Source organism: Panicum virgatum, chromosome 8N (assembly GCF_016808335.1).
Source record: "Panicum virgatum strain AP13 chromosome 8N, P.virgatum_v5, whole genome shotgun sequence".
Lineage (NCBI taxonomy): Eukaryota > Viridiplantae > Streptophyta > Magnoliopsida > Poales > Poaceae > Panicum > Panicum virgatum.
Window position 1 is genome coordinate 43613440 of NC_053152.1, and position 16931 is coordinate 43630370.

Genomic DNA, 16931 nt, shown 5'->3' on the forward strand with positions numbered 1-16931 from the left:
TCCTGTGCTGTATATTACTAGGCCTCTCTAGATTACTGAGTAAGTATGTATATTTAGATGGACTTGCCTGGTCCTTCTCGGCGACGGTGTAGGCATCCTCCTATTTCAGAAGTGAGGAGAGTGCGACCTAGGCATTCTACAACAGGTTTGGTTGAATCTCGGCGGCGGCGACAGGAGCTTGCCGCTGCGGCCACCGTTTCTGCTCGTGTTGACACTGGATAGGAGCAAAATGTGCGGCCAAGGATGGCTGCCTGTCACAGTCCCTTTCCCCTTGTTGTGCCTGCTATTGCAGATCCCACAACCAATCTCCATGTTACTTCTATTCCTTTCTCCAATCGCTGGTACAATGTTGTTCGTAAGTGCTTATCCGTGTGGGCGCCCGTACATTCATACCTCTCCCTTGCTATTCACTGTATGTTTTCTTTCCCATTGTTTCCGATTCTCTAGGAGACCATTGGTGTCCTATTGTTCCTACTGTAATTGCTAGGGATAACAGACAGAGGCGAATGAAGCGAAACAAAGATAAAGCTCTTATGACAAGAGGTGGTGTCTCCTTTTAGCCATCCTCTTTGACTTCCTCCTGATTGCTATTTACGGTGTAAGATTACCGCTAGCAGGGATTATTGGTAACCCCCATTTAGAGATTCGGCCAAGGGTATAAACCGCGCAAGAACTTCCCTTATGGAAGCGAGTTTGAGACAGTCGATTTAGACAGGTTCGGGCCACCCGGAGGCGTAATACCCTACGTCCTATGTTGGTGGTGGTTCGTTCTTTGATGATCCCGAGTTGGAAAGTCCAAGCCCGGAACCTGTGTGCTAGATGGGTCCCGAAAAGATCGGTCCCCTTACATGTCCTGGGATCTTTCTATTTATAGACTACTTCTGCCTTCTCTATTGCTCTCTAACTAGTGTGAACGCGCCCTTTGGAAGGCGGGCGCCGTCATCCAGGCTGTCCTACCCCTATCAGGCGGGCAGGTGTCTTGTTGGGCCCACCGTACTAGCTACATGGGGTCCCACCATTGTCAGAGCCGTCTAGGGTTACCCCGGGAGACCCCGGGGTGGTCGTAGACACTGGCCGGCGGGCCCTTTCATCCCGGAGCATTCCGGGGCGTCCCCGGGGGCGTCCGGGGTGGTGCGAACATGGCCACGTGGTGCCTTTCGGGGCCGTCTGGTGGACCCTCCTGGTCCGGGGTGAACCTGGTCAATCCCGGGGCTTCGCCCGGGGTGACCCGGACTTTACCGCGACGGGGGGCGTGGTAAATGGGAGTGGGTCCCAGCCACTGTCCGTCTTCAAGTCGATGGGATGGGCAGCTTAGAGATAAGCTGTCCGCCGCCTATCGTCTTATCTTCTGAGCGCGTGGCATCCCCGTAATCATGATGTTCTTACGGGGAAGCCGCGCGCCCTCTTGGGCTCTGCACAGAGTCCTGTGGCGAGGCGCCATATCCGCTCGGTAAAAGATCTTTTTACCAGGCAGGTGTCTTCGAGGGGAAGGAACTGTCCCTCCGGGTTCCGCGCCGGGCTAGGACGTGGACGTCGTGGTGGCCCCCATGGCCGTGCTTGGCTGACGCCACCGGCGGGCCCCATCCTCCTTAATCTCTCATGAGTCCAGGGTTATGGGGACCCCGTTCCCATTACACTGACAGCTGTGCTGATCATTGGTCTGAACAGGATTGATTCCTTCTGAACCCTTCATTGAACCGATCGTTGCTTTTCCAAAGGAATATGCCACTCTCATCAAAGGTTACCACCTGTCTCGGCTACGTTCAAAACATGTTTTGCCTGTTCTTTCTTATTTTTCCTATTTAACAGCCCCCTGTGTATCTGCAATGGTGTTACAGAAATGTATGTTGCCCGTTCATATTATGGAGCCCCTGAATATGTTTGTGAGCATTGCAATGCTGTTTTCTGGTACCAGGAACGGGTGCTCAGCCTAAGTTCGCAGCCACAGAAACGGATTGTTTATAATTTGTGCTGCCGTGGAGGCCGTGTCTCGCTTCCTAGACACCGGGAATTCCCCCAGCCCTTACATGATCTTGTGAGTTTCAGTGGAGACGCGCGCTCTAACAAATTCATGAAATTAATTAGGCAGTACAACTGCATGTTTGCCTTTACCTCAATGGGAGTTGATATTGATAGATCCGTTAATATTGGCCGGGGTCCTTATGTGTTCCAGATTAATGGTGTTGTACACCATAGGATTAGTTCTTTGCTGCCCAATGAGGGAGATCCAGTGCAGTATGCACAGTTGTATATCCATGACACTTCCAATGAGGTGCAAAATAGGCTTGGGATTTACTCTTCTGAATCAGCCCATGATGATATGCTAGATCCAGAAATCGTTCAATCGCTGATTGCCATGCTGGATGAGTGCAACCCCTTGGTCAAACAATTCCGTATGGCTCGTGAGACAATACCACCTGTTTACTTTTTTTCTTCCTTCTTTTCTTTCTTGCTCAAACTGCAGGTTCAACTTTTTACCCTATTTCTTCCACAGTTTATAGATTTTAATGTGTTTCTCCCTGTTCCAGGATAGCACCATAGACCCTGTTGGTCTCTACCTCAGCGTGAAGATCGAGCATCAAGATCCTACTTCTAGGGCGGCCAAGAAACAGGTATTACCCTTCATGCACGACTTGCTTTTCACCTTACCATTTCTTTTCCTGCCCACGCTCAATTTCGATTCCATTTGTTCAGAGCCCTACACTCAAGATAGAGGATACTGCCACTCCACCATCACCATCTCTCCAGTCAAGGCTGCAAGTTGAACAGGTCAAATATGATATCGTTGAGAAGCCGCATGCCATTGCTGTGGAGGTACAGATACATATATACACCTGTACATGACACAGATAATCTGAAAAAAAAATACTGACACCTTTAGCATCTGTTGGCCTTCTTTTCCTCTACCTGAATTAGGCTTTCCCTTACCATTAGCTTAATTTAGATTGCATTTACATTTCCTTTTACTGCTGCTCCACATTGCTGCTATTTTTATTTACGCTAAGACACTGTACCATAAAACCATCTGAGAAAATACTACATGCTTGAAGTAGCCAGTTAAACATACTGCAGATTGCTTGCACTGTATTCCTTTTTGCCTACTTGCAGTTTCCACATCTGAGTTACCTGCCTCCTGTTTCTTTTTTTTAACTACCTCTGTAGCCATTCAACTCTCCTCTATTTCCGATTAACTGCAGAACAAAGTATCAGCCTATGTTCCTCGCCGTCTGATCCTCAAAGAAGTCATGGGACAATTAAATCTCAAGCTGCATGGTACTGGAATGCTTCCTTTTGGTTTTGACCAGTACATTGCATGGATGTGCGTCGATTTGCCACGGTATGGTGAGGCTGGGAAAGATGGCGACACAGTGTTATACAGTGATCCTGCTCTAATCACGACGATGCAGAAGAGAATGTGGCTGAATCAGTGCTTGAGTACTATCAGAGCAACAGAAAGATTGAGATCAATGACTTCAATCAGAATGAGTTAAAAAAGAAGCAGTATGAACTCGATGTTAGTAACTTCTTCTGCCAGGCATTTGAGGACAAGATAGATGAGATGAGGAAAAGAAGCAAGATGAGCACTGAGCAGTTCTACTCTGAGGCTTTTCAGGACAACATGACTAATCTTATCAAGGAGCACACCACAGAAACTAATCAACGCAAGGCAGTTCACCGCCGCATCATAGATGTTTGTCGCTCATTTTCTGATATCCTCCCAATCAAAGAAACGCGTCTTCCTAAAGACAGCAGTGATAGTCACAGTACTCAGCTCACCTTCACAGGAGATAAAGGGAATCCTTCTCGTGTTGATCAGCTTGCCCTTCTCCTCCTAGATATCCTCCGTGATGGCCACACTCATGCGGCCAAGCATGGCCGTTCCATGCACTGTAAGTACTGCTCGTCTGTCCTTCAAGGAAAAAATAACTTTGAGCCACTATCTTATGGTTCCACATATGTAACAATTTCTTTTTGAACTTTCACACGCAGAGATCGCTCCGGACGCCATTGACCACTGTATAAAACCGCCCATCATTGGCACAGCCTCCAGCTACCCTGATGCATACTTTTGGGTGTTATAGCTGATAACACAGACCGCCTCGCCACACCGCATCCTCTTGACCACAACATGGTGCTTTTGTTGTAGATATGTTGTGACTCAGCAAGGCCTGCTGCAGCCGATCTGAAAGCCAACTCATATAGGGGCAGCTTCTTTTGTGTTCTGCATCGTGAGCACTTAATCCTCAGCCCAGGCCAAGCAAGGTAACCTCATCAATTGAGGAGTAGATCGATGGTTTCTCCTATACAAACAGCAACCAGACTACTAATCGGCACATCTCTCCCTGTGTGACGCTGCTTAACCTCTTAGCTCATAGAATTATGGCATGGTTGTTCATCTGTATCAAGAGTGGTCATATATGACTCCTGTAGTAACATGCTATCTGCTATGAATGAAGCCAGTTGCGCTATGAACATCTCATCAATCTCTTGGTGTTCTTTTACTCTGCCTGTTATTTCTGTTCTTTCATTGTGCATGCTGTTCTCTAAATTTTACCATTTGTACTGGAATCGCTGGAAACAACATGCAGCGCTGTGAGCAAATAACTTAAAATAGCAAGTACCAAGTGACATGCTCTCTATTGCTCGGTACATGCTGACACAAATTAGCCTCATGACACAGTACACATACAAAGAATGCATAGCCAGCGTCCAACACATGATAGGAAATTAAACTTACTCTAAGATACACGTCAGTACTTACATAGACATAGACACTCCACACACAAACTATTTATTCATCTCCACATTTCACATGCTGAGCTTTACCAGCTGCTCTGTAATATCATCCGTCCCAGCTTTCAGATTCAGCTTCAAGACAGACAGCAGAGCATCTGCAACACTCTCCTCGGCTTCATCCTTTGTTTTTCTACCTCCTCTTGCATCCATCATTGAAATGGCGTCGGCTCCACCAGACGAAGGAAACAGCACAAAAGCCGTAGCAGTGAAAACACCATTGAACACGTCGTGATGATAGACAGGAACAGACCTGTTGAAAGTTTTGACGGCCTCACACAAAACCGCCCTCCGAGAAACACAAACATCCTCCACATCTACAGTCACAGATCCACATCAAGAATAGAAACACATCCAAACCGAGCAAGTTGACAGCGGGGCAGGAACAGAATTTGATAGCCATAGCCTAACTCCGCCCGATTCTCCCATGTCGACGTCGCTCGCCATCCTCGAATGCAAGCCGCTATCCATGGAACCACCTCTGCTGCCTTCTACTTTCACCAAGCACCTGAGTAAAATATGCCACCACTTCACCTGTATTTAACCACACTGCCCAGAGACTTCATAACTCCACCGGCCACACTTCATGGACTAGCCAGAATCCCCCTACGCAACCCAGCCACTCCCTCCCAAACTTTTCGGCACATAAATCTGGCCCGAGGCCCATCATCGCTACTGGGCGCGGCGAGGCTCGCGGCCCACCTCGTAGCCCTATCTGGCATACCATTCAGCTGCACTTCATCTAATTCCAGCGGGAGCCTTTCCCATTCATCAACTTCCTCGGCACAGGTCCTTCTAAAGTCAATGTGTTCTATTTCATTTGTGTTCTATTTCCCATTCATCAATCTGGCATATCAGTTTGTGTTGTGCTTTTACGGAGGTTTCACTCAAAATTTTATGTGGTGTCACTATTACGATTGTTGCTACATATATTTTCAATCATTTTTGTATGTTTATTGCTGCTTGGAGAATCGATTGATTTGCTCACCCAATTTAATTGTCCTATCCTTGCTACGTGGTATTTTTCTATTGGTTCAAAATTCGAGTGATGTAGAAGCAAAATTTATTCGATTGGTACCTAGTTATATACTCCCTTCTTATAAAATTATAGAATAAAATTTGGAAATAAATAAAATCTTAGATGATCTTTTGAGGAGTTTGTGGATAATTTACTTTTTTTGAGCAAGTTTGTGGATGATTTACTGCGTATGTTTTTTTATTACAATTTACTGCGTATGTGGAACGAATAAAGAAACGAGAAGCCATTTTTATCAGCCCAACATTGGGCCCGGCCCAACTAGCAGCAGCCCGGTCCACTGTCCGTCCGCGCGGCGCGGACGACTCCAAGACGGAGTCGACGGACACGCCTCCGTTCCCGACTCCGACTCGCTCCCCCAATCCGACCGGACCAGAGATTAGGGTTCGCCGCCGCCGTTTATAGGTCCAGTCCACCCCGCCGCCGCATCCTCCAGCGAAGCATAGAGGGGCAGGGTTGCCTGAGTTCGCGTCAACCTTCAGGATTTCCCGGCGCGGAGGACCGCCGATGGCAGGTGGGGACGGTTCGCTCCGGCGGTGCACCGCCAAAAGCGTGGCGGCGGCCGCCGGACCGCAGGGCAGTTCGCTGGCGAGGTGCTCCACCAAGAGGAAGGCGAAGAAGGAGGAGGGGGCCTCGTCTGGGCGGGTGCTGCGCCCGCGTTCCACCGGAAGGAAGGCTAAGGAGGATAAGGAGAAGGCGGCGGCGGCGGTTAAAAATCGGCTGTCGGCGAAGGAGATCCGGTGGATCCTGGCGCAGAAGCCGAGGCCTCCGCCGCCGCGTTACCAGGCCATAAAGCGCGAGAACCCGGAGCTGACGCCGCGGCCGGGGGAGGAGGGAGACGAGCGTAAGATGAGGCTCTACATCCTGGCCAGGGCGTTCTACGATCTGGAGGAGAGCGTGCCCAGGCTGCAGGAGCGGGTGCGCAGCGAGCTGGAGAACAAGGGGTACGTCGAGGTCAACGACGAGTATCACAAGCGCAAGGCCGAGAAGCAGGCGCTGATCGACCGCGAATGGCCCGAAATCGAAGCCAAGGTCAAAGCCATCCGCCTCTCGCAAGGCTGCTGCGATGGGAGCCAAAGCAACTCCGAGGAGGAAGAGGAAGAGGAGGACGAGTAGATGATCTGGATCCTATGAATAATGAGTACTACATGTAATTAACTGAACATTTATCTATCTACCTATAATTCTATATCTATCTATATATTTATCTATCTACTCCGGACGTGTAATAAAGAGGTGGAAGTGGTTTTGACAAGAAAATGCATACTTGGTTTGGTTGGCTGTTTAAGTTCAATTGTTGCTAACAACCCTGACTTTGTTGGCTGATTTATCATCCATTATCATCACCCCTGTACACCCTAGTCCTCAGGGGTAAATGTGCATGCTAATATATGCGCAGCAAAGCGGTAATGGTATTCTAAGATCAGTATTCAGTAGTAGTGATGTTGATCAGCTGATGGTACCGTGATACTATCGCCCTGTGCAATGGCACTTCGGATATTCCTGTATGGAAATTGTGCAGGCAATTTTGTTTTTTTTAATGAAACGGTGCAGGCAATTTTGTTTTTTTTAATGAAACAGTGCAGGCAATTGTGTTGATCCTAGAATCTCTTCATGTTTTAGAAATAATATGCAGGCTACGCTACGCCACAAGTAGGTCGACGTGGATGGCATAAAAAACAGATATATGTTTTGCTGATACTGAAGAAAGAGTTTCAGTCTTTCAGAGATATCTGAATGGTGAAACAAATATGTCAGAGCAACGCTGTGAAGAAAATCATGACATATATTGAGCACATGCTGTTGAACAAATGAAGTAAATAATGACTATTACCAATTGCATGTACACTTGTTGTAGTGTAGTGTCCTGCATATTGAGCGTGCGAAGCAGAGACCCTCCCTCATCTGTAACTGTACATATCTTGATTATACGGGTTACAGGGCAAAGCAGAAGGCATTCTGCTTCCTAGCTGCAAGAGGTTGGGACCGGTCATTCTACCTGTACAAATTTCACCAGGCTATCTTGATTATACGGGTTACAGGGCAAAGCAGAAGGCATTCTGCTTCCTAGCTGCAGCTGCAAGAGGTTGGGACCAGTCATTCTACCTGTACAAATTTCACCAGGCTCGACGGCTGAACCTCATCTGGTTCAGTGAGTCATGCCAACCTTTCTGATAAATTGTTTGTCTTGTTTATCCACTCAAGTGCCAAGGGCTGAATAAGAAAAGAGCATATGATGAACTGACTGAAGTGTCCTCAGCAAAAAAAAAAAAACATCGAGTAAATGTGAGCAATAAAGAAGAAGGAAAGGGCTGAGGTCTGGTATCTCTTGCGGACCTGATGGATGTCATCGTGAGCAGATCGTGTGACACCTGCTTTTCTGAATCTGTATACATAAATCGTTAGTTGGATCAACTTTCTGGTGTTCGACGTCTGACCCTGTCCGTAACAGCAAACAGCAATCACATTACGTCAAAACTGTTCTCCCCCACCTTAATTTGCGGCAAAATCCTTGCGTTGGGCTGCTTTTGAGTTCTGACCTCTGAAGCTAAACTGTATTTTCCATCAGCTGGGTAAAAGAAAAAAGAAGAAAAATCTAACCATTATGGTGCTTCTGTTTTGAATGAGTGCTACGGTGCCCAGGCCTTGATCAGGACGGTAGAGACCGAAAGAAAAAAAAATCCAACCTGCGACGAGTCGCGTTGCTGGCCGAGCGTGCAACACGAAGCATATATGAATGTTCAGCCCCCGAACTAAAAATTTTCTTACGGTGCGTCAGTACTTATCGTATCGAATTTTCGGACACGTACATATCAAATTTTCGGATACATACATAAAGTATTAAATATAATTAAAAATAACTAATTCCACAATTTAACTGTAAATGACGAGACGAAACTTTTAAATCTAATTAATCTATAATTAGACATTAATTGTCACTGCAGTACCAAAAGTCAAAAAATTTGGCGAAACTGCCCAATTATAAGATATTGTATTAGGTAAGAGCATCTCCAGCAGTCTCCCATTCCCCAATAATCTTCTACTATTGGGAGAAAGATGTGCTCCAATAGTTCCCCAATACATCTCCCTTTCCCCAATAACTATTAGGATGTCCTAATATTTCACTCCCATCTCCCCTCAAATAAAGGGGGGTTCATGCTCTCCCAATATGTTGTTGCATTGGGATAAAAATATTGGGGGACTGTAAAACAACTCCACCAATAATCCTCAAACTGGTATTGAGACATCTCCCAATACCGGTTATTGGGAAAGGATTATTGGGAAACTGCTGGAGATGCTCTAATAATTATATAATATAGTCCATTTGTCAGATCCAACCACGGGATATTTCTGTTGTTTTTCTGCTCAGTCAGAGCACCGCTACCAAAATGCCACGAAATTCATACGCAATTCAGGTTTTCCATCACCAGAAAAAAAAAGGATACAAATTTAGGGGCACTTGTCGGAGGCGCTCAGATTGAGCAGCAAAAACCAAAATACCCGGCACCCCTACTCTTCCTCATCCTCATCAGAGTAGTCTCTGCCGCTGTCATCGTCGTAACAGTCTAGAGAACCTCATTTCATAAGACAGACTATGATCCTCATCAGAGCCGCTGTCATCTCTTACTTGCGATTCTTGGACCAAAAGATGGCCGGCCAGTGTGGCCACGTCACCTGTTAAATCTCAGCCTAACATCTAGCATCGAACGGCCAAAAAAACGTCCCAAGCTCCCAAACGTCCTAGAGCATTCGTGACGCCGTCTCCACCCTCTCGCTGCTCCCAGCAGCGCGGCCAGCCTTGGCAGCGGCCCCTCCACCTCGCAAGCCACCACCGCGCGCCTGCCGCTCCGCCTACCAGCCTCCGTCCTTTGCCTTCCTCCTCCAGCTTCGTCTGCACTGCACGCCACCCCACTCACCCTCGCCGCCGGCCTGCCGCACCGCCGCCACCGCCATGGACGGCCCTCATAGTGAGGTACCCCTTCCAGCCTTTTCTTCCTTCAATTGACCGCACAAATAGAACCACCATTACATCACGATGCTCATGGGCCCGCCAATCGCTCGCGTTCGCAATAGTCCTAGCTAGAACACGCCCATTCCCGCCGCGGGCGCCATGGTCGCGCTGCCCGCACGGCACCTTTAGCATCAGCGAGAAGCAGTCCCAAGCCAGGGTATGCGCAGCCACCCAGGGCACCAGAGACCGCAAGTTGATGCTAGAGGACGACGTGGAACAGTGCGCAAGTAAAGTGCTCGACGAAATGTCTTAACTACTTGCTGTTGGTGGTCTTCGCGCATTCCGCCTATTGTGGTGAAGAGTCACCGACATATGTTTGTATTAGCTTCATCTAAAATAATATAAACCTTGGTTAATCAAGTTAGGATTTCTTACAAATTGTTTTATCAAAAACAGGAAGGTTACAAGATCAAAAGAGCAGGAAAGGATCAAGACAAGACAATAGTAACAAAGGTAAACGCTTTGCTTTTTGCTACTATCGCGTGAAAAGCATCAGCTAAGCTCTGTTAGTTTATTTGATAGATATATGATGTGCAAGTTCTGAAGTCTGAATCCCTTTTTTTATCGCAACAATCATTAGGGATATTCTAACTAAAGTTCAGCAGCTTATCTCTTGTGACTGCTCTACCAGAAATAGAAGGTCGCAGAGACAAATTAATGTTTTCTCCTGAATAGTAATATAGCTTATAGTAGATTTGTATTCATTGGGTGCCTTGATACTGGAACCACTTAATACAGATTTCTGGGTTACATCGGATTCAGTATCAAGTGATCTGGCTTCGAAGCAGCACTCTTTTATTCGGGCACAACATACCTTTTCAACTGGTCTTATAAAATCTGCCTGAAGTATTCTATTTTCCTTTGCTGTACAACAGGGACCTACCAAAAATTATCATTGGGTGCCTCGATAGTGGAACCACTTAATAAAGATTTCTGGGTTACATTAGGTTCAATATCAAGTGATCTAGCTTCGAAGCAGAAGGTATTGCTGTGAAAGCAACAGGTTATTAATTTCTGCTTGTACCAGGGGATAACTAATAGTTTGACCTCCACATTTATAGGGACTCAGGTGACAAGCAATTGGCAACACAAGCATTTGATCGTGCTCGAAGCATTGATCCCTCATTTGCCTTGCCATGGGCTGGAAATATCTCTACAGTTGCCAGTGGACCTGTGAGTTACAAGTAATTTTTTTCTTCTTCTTCTTCTTCTTCTTTATTGTACAGGGCATAGTAGGAGTACTGGACTTGCTTTTCTGAAGACAGTTTGTTCAAATTTGTAAACTTGAACAACACTGGACACTAATTAGAACAATAGCCTATTTAATTAAGAAAAGATCAACACCTATATTGTTCTGAAAAAAACATTAATGTTCAAGCCCTGATATGGATAATTCAAGAGGTTTTGACTGTTTGGATATGAGCTGAACTGATGACCTGATGTACTCAAGGATTCCAACTGAAATTATTACTAGTAGTACCCGAAGCGCTCTAGGATTTGGGTGCAGCGCTTTAGCAGCTTGCTGAGATTGGCATGGAGTGAAAAACTGATGACATGAGCTTGGTTTTGCAATTATAATTTAAAAGCTTCCTCGACCATCATCATTGTAATTTAAGATGTTTTACCATGTTAGTACTAAATTGTTCTGTTTCGGTTCGAATGTTCAGATGGCTGGGAGTCCCGGTGGGTGCAATCTGATTGTAAAAGGAGTGAAGGGAAAGCTGGAAGGTTTTTTTTTTGATACTTTAAAAGCTGGAAGGTTAAAGCACACGGCCGGAACATACTCTGGAGATTCTGATGCCAAAGATTTATTTTTCATCCCTCGCACATTTGTGTTTCAATTGACTATGTATGTCGATCATTTGATCATAAAACATGATATACTTGCTCAACAGATTAGTTCCAGTAAGTTTATTGATCCATGTGCTTTGTTTTTTTGTGTATACCGTATCAGGAATACAAACAACAATGGATGCTAGGCATTTTCCTATCTCAGCGAAGTTCCCACAATTCAGTAACAAGAACAGGACACTGATGGTCCAGTACTCCATCAAGTTTGAGCAGGATATCGAGTGCAGTGGTGGATATATTAAGCTTATGTCCGGTTATGTCAACCAGAAAAATTTAGTGGGGACACTCCATATAGGTAAATTTCTTAACGGCTTTTGTCCCATGGAATTTCCCATTCTTTCAAAGACACGTTGATTCCTGTATGCTCGATGTGTGCTTAGCTGCTCAATTGCTGGTGGGCGACAAATGCACTCTTAACGTATAATTTAGTTGTGTTTTAGGAGTCATATAGACTTCACAGCTTGCAAACTAATAATCCTATCATTGCTTTTGAATTTAGTGAATATGAATTGCAGCCTCTATTGTTAGAACTGTGGATTTTGCTGCTGAGGTACAAGATGTGCTTAGAAATCTTAGTGGCAACAGGGAATCAATGAAGGGAATAAAGTCATGGTTTATGCAGAGGGCAGAGGGTGCTGTTTGTGTCGGCTCTGCCTCAAGTTCTTAAGGAAAGAGTATTTGCCTTTGAGGATTCAGAGGGGCAGCTGCACATTATTTTCCTGGTGAATGATATTTTGTTTGAAAGGTATGTTTTGAACTTCTCTTATGGCTATCTTGCAATTGCAGTATCAAATAGGTCTTAGCCTCCATGTTTATTAGAGCATACATAACAGAATCCCAAGCAATATACTGATCTTATTCACATCTAATCTTATTGCCCCTGTTGTAGTAACATATCCATTTTTTAGTGTCAGGCATATTTCGCCCTTTAAATTCATTTACATATCAGTTGTATTCTGTATTTCCTATGAAAGACTATTGTGCTTCGTAAAGGCCAAATTGTTCCTTGGCAGCTAAAATGTGTTTTAAGAAAAAGCGGACAACAATCTAATCCAATCTCTTTTTACAATGCATAAAATCAATTACAGCTAGCGAAAGTACAATGCTTTGTTTGTACTACCAGAGCTCATGTCTATGAACAATATAGGAGCAGCCATTTAGGATTCTATTTTCATTTGCCGATGAAAGTGTTAGGCCGTTAGCTGCCAATTCTTTAAGCACTTAATAGTCCTTGAAATTTTGTGTCCACATAAACATAGTAAATTCCTGGTGAATTTTTTAGGCGCTTTTTTTTTTGAACCATTTTTAGCCCATGTGCAGATGGCCATCTGGTTAAACAGCATAGTAACTGACATCTACATGAAGATTCTAATTCTATCTTTTTTAACCTGCACAGAATTTTTTCTGCAAGAAAAATAATTAAGAAAAAACAATTTTTTTGGACTACACGTAGCTAATTTTATCTGATTTGCAATTTTTGCACATACACTGGCCACACGCGGCAAAGCCGCGACCATTTCTTGTCACTGTCATCAGAGCCGATCTCGTCGCCACCTTCACCGCCCCGGTAATCTTTCTCCGAGACGACGAGGGCCTTAATCCTGGCCTCGATCGCCGGCCACTCCCGGTCGACCACCGCCTGCGCCTCGGCCCTGCGCTTGGCGCTCTCGTCGTCGAGCTCGACGTACCCCTTCCTGTTCAGCTCGGCGCGCACCCACTCCTGCAGCCTGGGGAACATCTCCTCCATCTCGTAGAACCCCTTCGCCAGGCGATAGAGCCGCCTCTTGTCCTCGTCGACCTCCTCATCGGGCAGCGGGACCAGCTCCGGGTTGCTCTGCTTCAGGGCCACGAACCGGTCGGGGGGCGCCAGCGGCTTCCGGCGCAGGATCCAGCGGATATCCCCCTTCGACAGCCGCTTCCACTGTTCTCCCACCGGCGCCGCCTCTTCGGCCTTCTTCCCGGTGGCGCGCGAACGCGGCATCCGGCCGGACGCCAGGTCCCTCGCCGCCTTCCTCTTCGCGGAGCACCCCCTCGACGCGCCGTGCGGCCCGGTGGCCGCCGCCGCCGCCTTCTTCGCGCTCCTCGTCGTGGGGTGCCTCGTCGCCGGGTCCTGCAGCCCCGCCACCGCGGCGCTCTTGGTGGCGCCCTGCGCCAGCGAACCCTGCCCGCCTTCCGTCGACGCCATGGCCGATCCTTCGCGCCGGAAAGCCTAGATGAAGCCTGCCGCGATTTCGAGCAAGATCTCGCAAACCTGGCTGCCGATGGATTGGATTGAGAACACGCGGCGAATTGCTCCTCTCGATCTATAGGGGCAGTGGCGAACCCTAGCTCTGGCCCCGTCGGATCGAGAGCAGTGTTTTCCTTACCGATCGGTAACCGCCGGTTACCGCCGATTTTTACCGATACCGCTACTAGGCGGCAACCCATACCGGCGGTAAATTTCGAAAATTTCGCCTAAATTTAACATTTTCAAAAATATTTGAAATAAAAAAGGAAAAAATATGGTAAGAAAGTAGAGATGACATACATCATTTTAATATAGAACATGTTCAAATATTTGACTGTTTGGGCACTCAAAAAAATAAAAAAACTTTCGGACCGGTAATCCCGAGCGGTATCCTCTAATCCCGAGCGGTATTCGGCGTTTTCCGAGCGGAAATCGGCGCGTTTGGACCAGAAACCACTGCATTGTGAGTATTTCTTGATTTTACATTGATTTTTAGATGTTTGTTGTGTAGCTATATTCAAAAACATATGTTCATATTAGCTATATGGATCCATTTGTTCATGGTAGTTGGATGTTAATTTGTTCATTTTAGCTATATGTATATATGTGTGTTCATATTTCAAATATGTACATATATTTTCATTTGTTCATTTGTTCATTTGGACCGGAAACCACTACTATGTATTATATATATTGACGATGATGGTTTGTGAGGACTATGGTTGTGATGATTTGCATGGACTATTGTTGTGATGATCTATATGGACTATGGATGTGAATTTCTATTTTTATGGATATGAACTTCTATTCTATGTATGTGTAAATGTTATATAATTATTTGATATATACCATCTGTAATGATATTTACAAAATTACGGTGAAATGCTGCCAAAATTTTTAATTTTCCAAAGTCATACGGTGTTTACCGGTTAAAAACGACGGTTACCAGTCGGTAAACATCGATTACCGGTCGGTAAACAACGGTTACCGGTTTTTTGAATTTGAATTGTCATTTCGAGCGGTTTCTAGCGGTTTTCGGCGATTTACTGCCGGTTTACCGATACCGTTAGTTGGCGAAAATCGCTTTACCGTCGGTAAGGTGAACCCTGATCGAGAGAAGCGAGTCCGAGTCGGCCAGGAATGGGAGGGTGGCTTGCCATCGACTCCGTCTTGGAGTCCGCACCGCGCGGCCGCCGTGTGCGGTTGCAGCCAAGTTGGGCCGGGCCCAATGTTGGGCGTCAAGTGGCTTCTCGTTTCTTTGTTTGTTCCACAAAAGTCATCTACACCTTCTCAAAAAAAAAGTCATCTACAAATTTTCCTCAAAACAATTCTTTAAATTCTACGTGAAACGGTATTACTAATTCTGAGATAGAGAAAGCGATGCCAGTAAGTTAAGTTCACCGGAAAAAAATGCTATTTTAAGTGTGCACTGATAGATTTAAACAAATTCTTTTAGGAAAATGGTGTTGTTTGGGGGAACACATACGCGCAACAAGTTTAAATGCTGTCAATTTGTGATATAAGAAGACGGATGGTATTTTTTTCATCTAAATGTCTCCTTCACGAAAGGCCCATTGGTCGGTTCCGTTAATCCATATGAATGCTGCAAATTCTATTGCCAATCCTATTAATACAAAGAAAAACAACTATTGTCAATCTTTGTCCTGAGAATTGTTGTCATCGATTTCTCAGGAGGCCCTTGAACGTCACAAGTTCAAGGTGGGCAAGGCTACCAGCCTTTCTTCCCACGTACCATGATGGTCCAAGAGCACTAGTTTACTTTGCAGGTCCTATACTTTCTGCAGTTACTAGAACTTCCAGTATGGGCTCCCCCCCCCGGCGTCGCTCCTCCTGGCGACTCAGGGGGCGATCCGCGCCGCCGGCGAACTCCCCTCCCCGGGCCGCCCCTGGTGGCCGCCGCCGCCTCCGGCCAGCGCCTCTCCCCTTCCTCCTCCCCCGCCTCCCTCCTGATGGCCCCCAAGCTTGCCCATGACGTCGACTCGCCGCTGGCCGTCGGGGTCGGATTCGGCCGCGGCCTTGCCGAATCCGGGGTCCGCCGGGCCGGATCTAGCCGTTTTCAGCTGGATTGCACCCTCCCCCGCCTCCTACCGGCCTAGGCGCCGTGGCGTCGCGGCCGTCTCGGTGTCGCGGCCGCCTGTGGCTTCGGGTGGCCTCGCCGCCGCCGGTGCCGCTCCGGGGCCGTGGCCATCGCCGCTCGTCTCGGGTTGTTGCGTCCTGCGTGTCTTCGTCCGCCGGGCCGCCCCTTCTCGTTGTGGTGGCCTCCGGGCCTGGGGATCCCCTTCCTGTGACCGTGGGTTGGGGGTTTCCCTTCCCTTTGCTGCTGCCCGTGGTCGCCGTAGGTCGTGGGGGTTCCTCTGCCGGTGGGGGCGCCATCCGTTGGCGCTACCGTTGGTGGACGCTCGTGGCAGGCAGCGTTCGTTTAGTTCCCAGGATCTCAGGCGAAAGCTCTGCCTAGTGATGTGCTAGGCCAACAACGACATCACTTGCGGGCATCGCTCCCCTTGCTGGAGGCGTTGTTGTGTTGTCCTGGGAGACGTCGTCCTTCCGCCTCTTCGCTGCGGTCTCCATCATTTCGGCACGACTTGTGGTGAGTCGTCGTCACTGGGGTGGGTGCTCTGGGGTGGAGCTGAGGCGAAAGTCTCTGCCTGTCTGCAGGCCGATGATGGCGACGCCTTCGGGCGCCGTTTTCCTTCTTGGAGGCATCATTCATTTGCTCTTTCCCCTACCGTGCCCACCATGGCGGGTCGCCTTCCTTTGTACATGCCTTGCTCCAATTTATGCACTGTCGTCTTGGAAAGCCTAGGTCGTGGCGGATGCTTTCCCACCCTGTTGCGATGTCTGCTTTTGCTTGCAGATGGTGGATCGTTGGCGGATGCATTGCCTCCGTACTTTGGTGGATGCTTTTTGCTACCGTGATCGTGTTGCTTAGTGGATGCTTTGCCACCTATGGTTTTTTCGAGCTTGGCGGATGCTTTGCCGCCATTCCTCTA

At 47.2% G+C, this 16931-nt stretch overlaps 2 protein-coding genes and 1 long non-coding RNA gene across 8 annotated transcripts; 2 read left to right on the plus strand and 1 right to left on the minus strand.

The window, feature by feature from the left end:
* The first annotated feature begins 6146 nt into the window (after positions 1-6146).
* On the plus strand, positions 6147-7118 carry LOC120686628. The gene has a single exon (XM_039968837.1). The coding sequence runs from the start codon at positions 6338-6340 to the stop codon at positions 6944-6946; it is 609 nt and encodes a 202-aa protein (XP_039824771.1). The 5' UTR covers positions 6147-6337; the 3' UTR covers positions 6947-7118.
* Positions 7119-9230: 2112 nt separating this feature from the next.
* Positions 9231-14490, minus strand: LOC120686840. Its single transcript, XM_039969039.1, has 2 exons — positions 13219-14490; positions 9231-9452 (listed from the first exon to the last, which is right to left on the minus strand). The coding sequence occupies exons 1-2, from the start codon at positions 13876-13878 to the stop codon at positions 9381-9383; spliced, it is 732 nt and encodes a 243-aa protein (XP_039824973.1). The 5' UTR covers positions 13879-14490; the 3' UTR covers positions 9231-9380.
* On the plus strand, positions 9619-12441 carry LOC120686841. Of its 6 annotated transcripts, XR_005680408.1 has the most exons (9): positions 9619-9803; positions 9905-10156; positions 10239-10295; positions 10718-10824; positions 10904-11026; positions 11510-11570; positions 11602-11691; positions 11797-11988; positions 12193-12441. It is a non-coding gene; the product is annotated as an uncharacterized LOC120686841 (long non-coding RNA). The 6 variants fall into 6 exon arrangements; XR_005680410.1 differs by lacking the exon at positions 9905-10156 and having other exon boundaries at positions 9622-9803; positions 10904-11015; XR_005680405.1 differs by lacking the exon at positions 9905-10156 and having other exon boundaries at positions 9624-9803.
* Positions 14491-16931: the final 2441 nt, after the last annotated feature.